At 39.1% G+C, this 14,274-nt stretch overlaps 1 protein-coding gene across 2 annotated transcripts in view; it reads right to left on the bottom strand.

Annotated features, from left to right (window-relative positions):
- SLC35F1 (solute carrier family 35 member F1) overlaps window positions 1-14,274 on the bottom strand; it is a 398,879-nt gene that overhangs the window by 37,780 nt on the left and 346,825 nt on the right. For both annotated transcript variants that reach the window (XM_015137311.3, NM_001266534.1), the window contains exons 4-5: window positions 9,239-9,398; window positions 1,079-1,235 (exon numbers count right to left, since the gene is read on the bottom strand). In XM_015137311.3, coding sequence (XP_014992797.1) covers window positions 1,079-1,235; window positions 9,239-9,398 — 317 coding nt within the window. The remainder of the gene's footprint in view (window positions 1-1,078; window positions 1,236-9,238; window positions 9,399-14,274) is intronic.

Here is a 14,274-nt window from a genome sequence, read left to right as displayed (position 1 = left end):
TCATCTATCTACAAAATGTTGGCTATGAATAGTTGAACTAGGTAATTCCTTTTCCTCTCACAAAGCTGACACACCAAATTTAGGGGCTTTAAAATGCCATCACTTTCAAAAATGAACCCCAAATAAATCTTTCTCAGACTGTGCCTTGTTTGCTGTGAAGTTTTTCACGAGTATCTCAAGACAAAATTTGGAGGATTGTTGAAACAGTCTATTTGTAAAACCTGTTTAAGGTGATGCCAAACTATCTTCCATAAATAATTTCAGACACTGAAGCCATGCAATTAGAAAGTGCTTGCTTTGTAGAAAGAGACTGGTAAAATCAGAATTACCTGTTTGTAGAAAGGGATTCAGTAAAATTTGACTGGAGGGTATACTATCATTCTTTATATCTTTCATGAAGCTAAAATATTGGTCTTTACCAGTGGAAAATTCTTTGATTGAAACTTATTCTCATAAAAAATTCTGAGGCAATAGTCAGTGATGACTTACCTGTTTCAGTCATAGAATTACTGCAAAACTGGTGCTTTTGACTTTGTGGTGCTTAGTGAATGTCTGTATTATATCTTCACCTTTTTAAGGAAAACAGAAATGCTAAATTCTAAGAGATAAATTTGAAATATGGTCCACCCTTGCAAATCCATGGGCAGTAAAATCACACATTTATAAAAGGATAATTTTAAACTATAGGTTTTCTACTGGTGGTTGTCACTAGTAGACAGAATGTTCCTTTCTGCAAATGCATTGAATTGGGGCATTTATGCTTAGTTTTTCTACTTCTCTAAGTAATAACCCACTCATTGGTTTCAGAGAATCAATCCTAACGCTTCTAATGCTTTCTAGCAAACTATCTTCAACGTTTTATAAAACATTAGGTGTTTTATAAAAATTTATATTAAAATTGTTTAATTTGGAGGAAATTTACTAATAAAGATATTGAGTTGGCAGATTTCATCAGTCCTTTGTACAGGAAGCTGGCGTCTGGATTCCAGCATTGATTTTTACATCCCAAGAACAAAAATTGTAAGAATAAGTCTTGACAGTCCCTCTACTATCTATATTTCTTGTTATTTTTACTCACAATTGAATTCCACTGAAAAATGCTCCAAAGAGACCAATCATTCCCAGGAATTCCACTCGGCTCAGGGTTCGGATGATGTATTCTTCCCAGACGTTAGAGATACCATAGAGTGTGGCTCCTCCTAAGACCAGAAGGTCCCCTACCAGCTTATTTTCCCCTAGGAACCAACCAAACAAACAGAGGGAGCATCATTAAAACTTTCTTAACAAGAATCTGGCATCAGCAAATTGAGCTTCCCTTGCCTATTCTATTTTGACATTTTTATAGAAGTTTGTTTATCTGTGCTCTAGACATGTTCTGATATAAAAAGGCTGCCTATGTTGACACAATTAGAAGTCTTCTCTAACTAAGAAAGAGATCAGTCTCTTCCAGATCACACCCTGTCTACAAAGCCCACTATCTTCTGTCCAGGTATCAGATTTTCACTTATCAGATTTATACAAACATGAAGTGGCACAATCTCGGCTCAGTGCAACCTCTACCTCCCAGGTTCTAAGGGATTCTCCTGCCTCAGCCTCCCGAGTAGCTGAGATTACAGGCACCGACCACCACACCCAGCTAATGTCTATGAATATATGCTAATACATGCACAAGTTATGTTGGTTTCAGGACATTTTCCAGCAGTTTAGTGAACATGGTGTAGAACAAACAGAAGCAGCATAAATTTCCACCCTCTGCTATTCAGGGAGGGAAGCTATAACAGAAGCTGTCAAGACTCCATTTTGACCATGGGCAAAATGTGTAACTGTTAGAAAATGAGAGTGAAAGGATTTATGGGTTGAAATTTTCAACTTCCCTGAGGTAAGTAACATAAGAGTGTAAATATATGAAATTCACTATCACATTAACATTTTTTCATTAAAAATTCTTTTTGTGTTAAACTCAATTTTGGGCTGGGCGTGGTGGCACACGCCTGTAATCCTAGCATTTTGGGAGGCCGAGGCAGGTGGATCACCTGAGGTCAGGAGTTTGAGACCAGCCTGGCCAACATGGCAAAACCTTGTCTCTACTAAAACTACAAAAATTAGCCAGATGTGGTGGTGGGTGCCTGTAATCCCAGCTACTTGGGAGGCTGAGGCACAAGAATCCCTTAGAACAAGGGAGGTGGAGGTTGCAGTGAGCCAAGATTGTGCCACTTCACTCCAGCCTGGGGGAAAGAGTGAAATTCTGTCTCAAAGAAATAAATAAATAAAAATAAACTCAATTTTGGTTGATTTAAAACAAAATCAATGCTTTACCCAGGTATTTCCTAGAGTCGGGCAAACTTCCCACTCTAGGAAGTATGGAGCCAGGGAAGGAGGAGAGTAGAAATAAGCAGCTAGAATGACCTCACTGGTGGGCTCTGTACCCAAGTGGTCTCTGGCTCTGTCCTGCATAAGTCAGCAGTGCAGGAGCTCAGCTTACCTGCAGCTCTGGGGCAGTGGAAGCTGAGGTTGGAAAGGGTGCTTACTCCAGCGTGATTCTAAGGAAAGGACTCACGATAGCTTAGCCCTGGATTTCCTGATGAGCCTGGGTTCTCACTGTTCAGTGGGGAGCACTGAGTGTTCTTTAGGTAGTGGCTTCACATCAGAAAATCTGGGCAGGGCTTGCGGAAAGACTTTGGCACGTGGTCGCCTTGGAAGATTCTATCTCTAAATGGTGCCACGTTTTCTAAGGGAACTTCCTTTTCCTGTCAAGGATTGGAGAGACAAGGGAAAAGACTCCGAAGGTAGCATTGTGCTGGAGTCATCCTCATGGGAATGGAGCTGAGAATGGGATTTTGTGAGAGCTGGAAGTTCTCTTTGGGTCCATGGGGAGTTAGGCATCACTGCCCAGGAGATGAGCTGAGAACTTGAGGAGGCCCTAATGAGAAACCAGACTTGGTGAGAGGTCCCTGGGCAGATCTTTTAGGAAAATTAAGGTTGCTGTGACAGAATGTAAAATCTTTGGCAACCTGATTAATCTTTTTTATGTGTCAACTATAAAATAATGACAAACTTTTAATTTTAAGTAGTTCATCTGAAGAATGACCCATAAAATAGAACGTATCTATAACTAAAATTGTAAAGTTATAATGAACATGATCCAGTCTCTTTTCACTCAGAAGACATTTTAGAGCCTTGTGATGACATGGGGTCATTATTATGAATATCAATTACTGTTGTACTAGTGAAGTGTGGAAGTGCTGCATAATATAATTCTTGGTTAATAAAATTAATTTTATAGAATGAATTGAAGAAAGCTAAATCATAATGACATATTTTAATAGAAATTAGGGAAGCATCAATCTACCTTTTAAAAGTCCTAAAAAGAGGACACACTATTTCAGTGAATAGTCTCACCAATATTTTTCAAACGCCACACGGTTATGGCCTCTTCTGTTAACTAGCCTTTGACTGTAAGAAATATACTCATCGGTATTTTGAGTTTTCACCAATTCAGTAATAATTATTGATCATCACAACACAATTTTGTGTAACCACAAGTTCACAAGTATTTTCTATGTTATCACTAACAAAAAGATTAAATATTATTTATTATAATTTGCTGATAATTATATTTGTCAGTTTTTAAGTCATTTGAAAGTAGTACATATACATATAACATACATTAAAATTTAAACATAATTAACCAGAACATAATTTTATCCAATTATATAATGAAGTGTTTGATATAATAAAAAGTATAGGTACTAAGACTAATATTTTGTGTCTAAAATTTGTATCTAGTTAACTGGAAATTATAACATATTACATTAATAATATATAAAATATTAATATAGTTTATGTACTGTTAATACAGTAGATACCTGACATGGTGATAGCAATTTTTGCACAATGTTCATGGGCAAAGTTATGCTAGAACATCTGTCATTTATGTGTGTATAAAACCACAATAGGTGATAACGATTTATAAATTTTGGGTAAATGGACACATTTAAAATTATGAAATGTCTGCCCAAACCGATAGTTCTCTCCCTCTTCTAAATTTCACAGCAATGGTATCTGTCTATGGCACCCACCATATTCCACTCCTTGTCTGTTACTTGTTAACTTGTGTATCTCATCTTCCCGCAGCCAACTGTTCTCTTACAAATCATGGTTGAAGGGCAGGGACTATGGCTCACTCAGCTGTATATTCTGTGTGGTCTCTAGCATGGACCCTGGAGCATTATACATGCTCAATAAAAAGCTAAATGAATTGAGTTGACTGAACATGTCTTAATACATCCTATGATAAATGTTTTCAGTGAGAACAGTTTTCAATTTATTGGTAGAGTTGAGTCTGATCACATCTCTATCACTTACTAGCTGTGTAATACTGGGCAAACTACAGCGTCTTTCTGAACTTCAATTTCCTTATTTTAAAATTAGGTTACTGTGAGAATAAAATAAAATATGACATGTAAAATGCTTAGCATTGTATCTGACACTTAGTAAATGTTCACTAAATGGTAGTTTAAAAAAGTGAATACATTATTTCCTGAACCACCTGTCTCTTTGGGTTGGGCATTTCTTATTTTGGATTGCTCCTTGATTCTAATCAACCTAGTTATAATTGTTTTGCAAAAACTGGCTTTCCTTATTAGATTTTTGTTTAAGTACTAGAAACATCATGTTTGGAGACATGTTTGTGTATGCGTGGTGGTGGGAGGAAAAAGGAAGGCTATTTGAAATCATGACTTACCACTAGGACAAGAAATAAATGGTGAGTTATACTATTCTAGAGTGTTGAAAGACTGTTAGTGCAGTTCCGGAAAATGTATCCATCCCATTGAATACATCTGCCTCTCAAATAGGGAGAACCAACTATCTCGTTTTCCTGGGACTCTGTTGGTTTTAGCACTAAAAGTTCCACATCTGGGGAACTTCTCCATTCTGGGCAATCTAGGGCAGTCACTTACATTAATTTACTATGATAAAACGTCTTTACATTTGTTATAGAAGTCACAATTATGGAAAAAGAAGGACTAAGTGTTATAGCAGAAAGAATAATGGCTAAATTTCACATCTGGGCCACGTAATTTGGAGATGGTGTGTCCTTAAACATATTGCTTATCTTCTCTGAGGCTTGATTTCTTCAGCTGCAAGAATGACAATAAAAATTATTTGCATAGTTAGGAGGATTAAATGAAATACTCTGTATTAAAGTACCTGGTACCTGTGGGCACTCAATAAAAAATGTCATTTTTACTTGATTTTGTTTGATTACCTGGCTCCTTGAAAATATTTTCTTTTCCTTGAAATAAATATAAAGTTAAGTGTAATAAAAAATTATTGTTGGCATCTAATATCTTTGATAAATGAACTAAAAGATGCAATAAATGTATTGTGTTAGAAAGAGGATATTTTGAAGGGCAAGAAGGATATTTCATAACAAGGAGTTATTTTGATTAGGTTTTATCTTAATCTTATTACCTTCTAACCTTGCCTTTTATATCCATTAAGTTTTCCCAAGCAAGTAGAGAACTCCTGGTGCTGAATCTTTTCAACTTTACTAAGTCATTTTTACACACTCCAACACATCTATAATATTTATAATATTCTCAGAAGCCACTTCCATGCCTGTTAATTGCCCCACACATCAGTAAATGCAGAGATGATCTTTCAGAGGAGGCCTATACTGCTGACATGGAGCCAAGGTGACAAAGAGAATACACGTATTAAGACCACTGATTTTTTACCAGTAAGCTTGGAAAAGACATTTCCTTCAGGTGAGCTCAAAGGGCGTCCTATAGTGGGTGATCAGTTGTACACGTGACACACATAGAATGAGAACATAAGTGCTGTTTGCATCCTTCCCACCACATACACCGCTCTATAGTCTCTAAGGCAGAGTCTTCCGGGCTGGGGACTAGGGTGCTTTCTTTCCACCTCTGTCTAGAGTGGGAAAACTTGCTGGTCAAGTTTCAACAAAAGCCCTATTCCTGGCACATCATTCTGTGCCCCGAAACACGTTGTACATGAAGTACTTAATGCCATCTAAGAAGTTTCCTTCAGCCAGACTTAAATCAAAACAAGTAATTCCTGGATAGCTAATGAAGAAACATGCTGACAAAGTAGAATTAAAGCAATTGCTTTAATTATAAGGAAGTCAAAGAAACTTTGAAAGGCCAACATCAACGTGCTTGGAGACAGAATTGTCAAAATTCCAATGAAGATGAAACATAGATTAAGCATTATAAAAAGGATGAAGTTAGACAGTCTCTTTTCCTGTGCAAAACTGTTGATACAGTGATGATAATTTTATTATTATTCTGATTTTTTTTGAGATAGAGTCTTGGTCTGCTGCCCAGGCTAGAATGCAGTGGTGCAATCATAGCCCACTATAACCTTAAACTCCTGGGCTCAAGCGATCCTCCCGCCTCAGCCTCCCAAGTGGCAGGACTATAGGTGCACACCACCATGCTGGCTAATTTTTTCTGTAGAGATGAGGTCTCACTATGTTGCTCAGGCTGATCTCGAACTCCTGGCCTCAAGTGACCCTCCTGCCTTGGCCTCTTGAGTCGCTAGGATTTCTGAATGTGCTTGGCCTGGTGATGACATTTTATATGGACTTGGATGCCTGACTTATGTTCTGGTGATTACCTGCAGTATTTTAGAAAAGTTTTGTGATCCTGGCTGATTAATGCAATTGAACCAACTCTGCCATAGAGGTGAAAAAAAGGAATATTTTTGATAATGATATATAACAATTTTAGGATTCTACTGACTTCAAAACCAGTGGGTTTTTTTTTTTCTTTAAAAAAATATGTTCTCTGTGATAGCTTAAATTGCTGCCTACTTTAATATTTTTATAGAGGCAGAGCATGTCCAATCATAATTTTATAAAATGAGTCCTTGGATCCTATATCTGGGCTGGTCTTAAAACATCACTCTATGTACTTGGGCACCATTTCAATACCACGGAAAGTGCTCCACACTGATAAAGATTAATTCTGTTAACACTGATGCTTTGTATATCACAAAAGCAATGATGCTGTGGGCCTTAAACAGATTCACATGCAGAAACCAATTCCACTCCAGTATGTTTTAGCCACATCTACATTGTTTTTTAAAAATGACACTTTGGAAAGACTCTCAAACGGACTTACTTTCTTTTTCTTAAGTAGTTTTGCTTCTTTTCTAGCACTTCATTTAAAATCAAAACAACATTTTTTACAGGATTAATGAATACAATCTAGTGAAATCAATTCAAATTAGCTTAACATTCTAGGCTTAAATGTTCATCTTTATAGTTGACTATCGAATGCAAGATGATGGCCAAGATGAATGGCTGGGGTTCATGAAGGTAGAGTTTTTATAACTAAGGGTACTTGTTTCTGCTTAGCCTGTGTTTACACAGTGTGTGGAAAGCTGAGAAAGTGTAATTAGATTATGACTTTAGGCTGGCTGTGGTGGCTTATGCCTGTAACCTTGGCACTTTGGGAGGCCGAGGCCGGTGGAGCGCTTGAGGTCAAGAGTTCAAGACCAGCCTGGCCAATGTGGCGAAACCCCGTCTCTACTAAAAATACAAAAATTAGCTGGGCGTGGTGGCAGGTGCCTGTAATCCCAGCTACTTGGGAGGCTGAGGCAGGGGAATCACTTGAACCTGGGAGGTGGAGGTTGCAGTGAGCTGAAATTATGCCACTGCACTCCAGTCTGGGCGACACAGCAGGACTCTGTCTCAAAAAAAAAAAAAAAAAAAAAAAAAATATATATATATATATATATATGCATGCATATATATGTATATATGTATATATATGTAATTATATATACATATATGACTTTAGAACAACTGGCCACATTGTATAAGACAAAAATATTATCTGGTCTGAAAAGATTATTCATATCAACATTACTACATGCATATAGCATAATATTGGCCCTTTCATATGACATCTATTGATCTGTTATGGAACCAGTGTTTCATAGAAGAGAATCTGGGAAACACTGAGGTTTTCAGATTTCTATTGAAGTGGGGACCGATGGTATTGTGTAGGTGGTATGGATGTGTGAGGCTGAGGTTGTCTCTCTTTTGTTCTATGTTGTATCTTCAGCTCCCAGCAACATGGGACAGAGAAGGAGGCCTGCCCTGGAGGCCAGGGGCCTTGTGTTCCAGTGTCTGCTTTGTCAGCTCTGTGACTTTGGGCAACTCACTTGGTTTGGATGCATCTGGGTGTTCACATATGTCAATCATAAAGGAGCTGAACAAGGTCCTTTTCAGTTATAAAGTTCTATGGTGCAACACACATCACATCATTTCAGAGACTTCATGTGACCTTGTCTCATAAAAAGAAATGGTCCACTTTTGACTCTTTATCATCTAATTTCCTAGAAGAAAGGGCAATTCCAAGAACTATAGAAAAGTGGATACTTTCTATCCCATTTCTAATGTTAACAAAGAAGATCATTTTTTTTTTTCTGTTCCAAAAACCCTTCTGTCGCAAAAATTTTGGTACATTTTAAAGAACTCCAATGCTTTAAAAAGGGTCTTCTGGAAACCACCCTGGCTCAGGGCTCCCCCAGCAGATTCACAGCAATTTGATGAGTGAATCATGCAGCTTTACCTTGTGGGTTTATAAACTCTAATTGATACCAATAATCCCTTCTCGTAAAACTAATTAAAAACCGTGTGTGAGGAGACAGAACTTAACTCTCCCCACTAAAATTATGGAGCACTCCTAACTGGTCCTCAAACTTTATTTACTTGTGGGCCTGTAAACCAACCTTCACCCGGTAGTTTGAAAGCTCAGTCTTTCTCTGGCTTGACAGAGAAAGGTTTGGGGTTGGGGAAATGTGTGGAAGGCCCTGTGATTCAGGAGTGAATTAACTCATTACCACCAGCTCTACAAAGGACCAGGGCTTGGGCCAGGTAGCTGGTTCAGGAATGAATTGACCTCCAAAACATCTTCTTGGTAGGTCATGACTCTCAGTTTTAAACACTGTCTGCATGTTTCTGAATGGATGCAGAAAGGGCATGAAAGCTGTATTTTGCATCCTCATTCACTCAAGAAACATGCATTAAGCACCTCCTATGTGCCCCGTTTCAGGTGTGGGGAACAAACACGAACAGGACACAAAGAGTGGGAAATCCAGGTTCCTAAGGTCCTTGTTTTCACCCAACTATGAACATTCCATTTCTTGTCTTCACCTCACCCGCAGAGGTAAGGAACCTGGTGAACATCCGAAGACTCACCTGCTCCCTGATGTCTTCCCACAAGCACATCTGCTCCCACCATGCAGCCCATTCCCAGGATGCAGACGACGATGCCGATGAAATGCACAGCCTTGTACCGGATCAGCAGGAAGAACCAGGAGAGCAAAATCACGACTGGGATCACAAAACAGTCCAGGAGCTATTGGGAGGGATGAAGGTAAACAACAACAGGAAGTTCAGGAGGAAGCTTTCCATGTAAAAGGGAAAAGTAATTTAGTTCTGCAGAAAAGGTTCTGTCTTTCCCCTGAACCTGAGATTTTGTGTAGACCCAGACTTGATGTAGTTAAAACAGAATCTGAAATAAATGGAAATTAGCTTTATTTATTTACTTGATTGTAAACATCCCCCAAACTTTAAGGGAAAGGGGAGAAGGCAAACTGATAAGACAGGCTGGTGGTGAAGAGTCTCCTGCCTCCAGGTGCTGGGGCAACTCTGCCTCCTGTCTTCTTCAGAGCCAGACCATGCTCCACGGGAACACCTTTAGTTTGGGGAGAGTATACCCGGCCTTTTTACACTGTCCCCCTATTTTACGAGAACATCTGGGAATAGGAGGTAAGGGTGCAGAGGTCTTATAATGTTTTATAAATTATTAGAAATTAGACAAAAGTTGAATTTAACTTCTCCTGGACAGCTGTCTTCCTGCTACCAGTAAAAATTGATCTGTTCTTGTCATTTCATTCTTAAAATAAAAAAGTGCTCTAAATATAAATGCAAATTTATGAGCCTCAAAAGTAGAAATACTTAAAAGAACTATTAGAAAAAAAATTTTTAAAGAAAGTTGAATAGAGTATAGCAAAAAAATTTGATTTCATTTTTTTATATATTTTGTACAAATAATGAGATTCCATCTGACACGTAAGTCCGAGGAGTTGATAGAGAATTTGCCCCAATTATGTAGAGAGATAATGTGGTGAAATGAGAAGACCCCTGTCCTAGGAGTCAGAAGACCTGAATTTGAGTACAAATCCTCATTTACAGCTGTGTGATCTTGGGCAAATCACAAGCTCAGGAGCTTCAAATTTCTGTTAGTAAAATGAAGACAACAACTTTCCCCAAAGATGAGTATGAACCTCAAAGATACTACACATGAAAGTAATTCTTAAATCACGAGGCCCTCATTGCTGGTCTATAACCCTGCTTTCAAACACATGCTTTGGGCTCCATGGAATTAATTCAGACTCTACCACACCGTGGTAAGACCTCTGGATACACTATCCAAGACAGGGTCTCTCTTAGACAAAGTGATGTCACACAGAAGTGTAAGTTCCTTGTACCACATGAGGAACTGGTGATTTGTCCAACTGCCCAGTATATCTCCTTGCTGGAATTCTAAACAAGTGGCCCCTACCACCCAGCTGCCAGTACAGGGCAGTGATCCTCAATACTCCTTCACTTTCATTGCCTATATCCTATTGATTACCAAATTCTGCCAATTTAATCTTCCCAACATCTCTCAAATCTACTCATGCCACCCTCTCCCACTTCTGCCACCTAGACTGAGCTAGCATCCTCTGCTACATGGAACAAGCCTCTCCTTCCTGCCCCAGGGCCTTCACCTACGTACACCCCTCCTTCTGGAGTGCTCCACTGCTTGAACTTCCTCCTCCTTTTCCTTCAGGCCTGCACTTGTTAAGTTTCCTCCTCAGGAAAGCCTCTTAGATCCCCAAGCTAGGTCAAGTCCTGTTTGATGCTTTTGTTGAACCCTGTACTTCTCCTCTGTAGTTCCAGTTGTAATAGTACTTAATTAGTACAGGATTATTGGCATCAGAACACTGCTGGGATTAGGAGGAGTATTCAATAAGAGATATTGAGCAAACATATGCAAATATTTTTAATGATCAGAAACATCAAAATAGAGTCTCCAAGATTCACTGAAGGCTGGAAAAGGTTTGTGTATTTGCAAAACATCCCTGAACATCAGAGTGGCTTCTTGGCACTGCAAATAGCATGCTGAATCCCCTCTATCCTCAAAGCTTTTTGTGACCTGGACAGATGCTCGTGTTTCTCTGTGCACTGGTCTTCTCCTCTGCAAAATGAAACAAGCACTCAGAATAGTAAGCTATCCCCAGGGTTGCTGAGATGATAAGGTGAGGAAGGACCATGTGAATGCTAAGTAGCACTGTGATGGCTGGGGGCTGAGCCCAAAGGTCACAGCACTCTTGGAGGGGCTATAGGAAGGAGGTGGTGGCAGGCAGGATTTTACTACAGCACACAGTTGCTCACTGCAGTTAATTAGCAATGTAAGTTAATGATGTGGTAATATGCTCTAAGGTAGGTTTCGCAGCTAGCCTCAGATGCTATTTAAGTATATTAGGAAATTTCAGTTTGCCATTGAAAACTGTTCACTGGGCATAAAACAGTTGGTGTTTTGTGTTAAAAATTAGAAATGATTGAGTCAAGTTGAAATATTTAGCTGCACACTACAGAATTAGGGTTTCATTATCCGGCTGGAAGCCCTTGGTCAGTGGAGCTGAAAGCCTCTATTCCTGAATTATTGAGGGCAAGCTAGGCCATCATCCAATCTTTGAGGAGGGCTGAAGTGAGCTTTTAAGTTCTCAGTGTCATTAGAAAACCCAAAGAACTTGATGAGTCCTGAGATCTATTCCCCTAATGGTTTGAGTTGGAAAATCCTTATTTGTAAGTGTCAGGTGGTTCTGTGGGTAAGTGCAAACTTTTAGAAAGAAGAGAAGGGAAAGAAGAATATAATCATAATTTTTCTTAAAGAAGGATACAATAAAGCCAGGGTTTCTGGGGTATCTGAGGAGAGAAGCTTGGTGCTTATGATACAGTGGGGCCTCAGTAATTGGTGGCTGAATAAATCAATGAATGGTCAGACATGTGGTATCACTGACCGTCAGAAGGGACATTAGAGATAATCAAGGTTGCTACTGGCATTTAGGGTGGGACAATTCATTTTGCAAGATTGTCTCATGTTCTCTGCAGGGCAGTTAGCATTGCTGGGCCTTGACCATTAAACATTCTACACATTTGCAAAGGCCCCTGGAGGGCAGTCTCTCCCCAGTTTAGAATCACCAAGACCCCTTTATTTAACAGTTGAGGATTCCTACGTCCCGAGAGGTGAAATGATGTGCTCAAGGTCACACAAATTGTTAGAATCAGCAGAAATTGTGTCATAATAATTTTTTGAACAATGTTTTAGTGAAGGTCAATGACAGGAATATTTAATTGCTACAGCTGAAGGTCTCATCATGGCATCTGTAACTATTGAGAGAAACTGTTTGGCAGCTGCTCTTACTAAACAGGCTATTCTTTTTTAGTGATTTTTGCCTTCAGCTTTCCCCTCGTGGTCATATAACATAAAACATACTGACAAAATAATTTTCCAATAGTTTTCTCCTAGCTTAATTCCTTGGCTAAGTGGTTGTTAGAGTGGTAGAAAAGAGAAGCATTATAACTGAAACTGTTAAAAAAGAAAACAAACAAACAAAAACTCCTCTTCTGATTGCCATTAATCTTTTCAGTAGATTTAACTTTCTTTGCATACATCTCTGAATCTAAAAAGAAATTATAAAATATCCATACAAAAAAATAAACAAATATTATTTTATAACCATCTTATGCTCTGAAAACTCTCCAAGGACATTAAAAATACTTTAATGGAAAAGTGAAGTGTTTATTACTCTTAGATTTACATAGCATCCTTTTTTCCCCCCTAAGAATTTAAATGAATTTCATTCTCCTTATGCCTTGAATCCTCAGGCAACGTATGCCAGAGGTGTCTACGATTCTGTTTTCTAATTTTATAGAGATGGTTGAGCACAGTGGCTCACACCTGTAATCCCAGCACTTTGGGAGGCCAAGGCGGGAGGATCACTTGAGGTCAGGAGTTCGAGACCAGCCTGGCCAATATGGAGAAACCCTGTGTCTACTAAAAATACAAAAATTAGCAGGCATGATGGTGTGTGCCTATAATTCAAGCTACTTGGGAGGCTGAGGCAGGAGAATTCCTTGAACCTGAGAGGCAGAGGTTGCAATAAGCTGAGATTGTGCCACTGAACTCCATCCTGGGCAACAGAGTGCGATTCTGTTTTCAAACCAAACCAAACCAAACAAAACAAACAAAAAGATAGAGACACGGAGGCACACAGTACACAACGGCTTGGGGCAAAGTCTCTGAAGTCATGGTGATAGCAGGATTATTATTTGAACCTTGTAGGTGTTTTTAAACTTTATTAGATGGGGTCTCATTAAATTGCCCAGGCTCATCCCAATCTCCTGGGCTCAAGCAATCCTCCTGCCTCAGTCTCCCAAGTGCTGGGATTACAGGCGTGAGCCACTGCGGCCAGCTTGAACCTTGTCATTTTAAATAACATTTACAGTTGGTTGCATTAAGTTTACACTTAGAGTTTGTAAAAACGATTATGTTATTTTTATGGTAGACAAAGTGAATCTTCACAACAGCCCTTTAAGGGAGTTATGACTGCATCTACTTTATAAATAAGGGAACTGACAGTCTAAGAGAAAAGCAAATTAGTATTAGAATTGGGGCTAACACACTAGCATCTGGACTCCTAGAGTTCAAGTGCAGCTTCCAGAAGTTATTTAAATAAAAAAGGTTCATGTTGACATTACTTTTAAGACAACAGAAGAAAGTCAACATTAAGTAGCATTAAAATTTTAAAAATACGTATATGTACAGGAAGATTGAAGCATCATTTAATTTCCCCTCTCTCTCCCTACCTCCTTTTCTTTTCCTCCCCAGCTGATCTGACCATCTTATCACTGCACCTTTCTCTGCAGCCTTTAATCACATTTGGTTATGCCCTCTCCTGCACACACGCATCCCATCCCTCCCTTCCTGCCAAAATCAACTCGAGCTTCTCTCTGGACTTCTATGGATGCTCCCTCCCTTTGCCAGCACTCCGCAGACCCCTTAACCCGGCTTTAGACACTCATGCTTCTGAAAGTGTGCTCATCACGATGCACACAGCTCCCCCAAACATGGTCATGAAGCTGCCCCAGTAGTGGACAGTCTCATGAAGATGGAACATTTT

The sequence above is a fragment of the Macaca mulatta genome, chromosome 4 (assembly GCF_049350105.2).
Source record: "Macaca mulatta isolate MMU2019108-1 chromosome 4, T2T-MMU8v2.0, whole genome shotgun sequence".
NCBI classification, from domain to species: domain Eukaryota; kingdom Metazoa; phylum Chordata; class Mammalia; order Primates; family Cercopithecidae; genus Macaca; species Macaca mulatta.
This window is presented reverse-complemented; position numbering and strand designations above follow the sequence as displayed.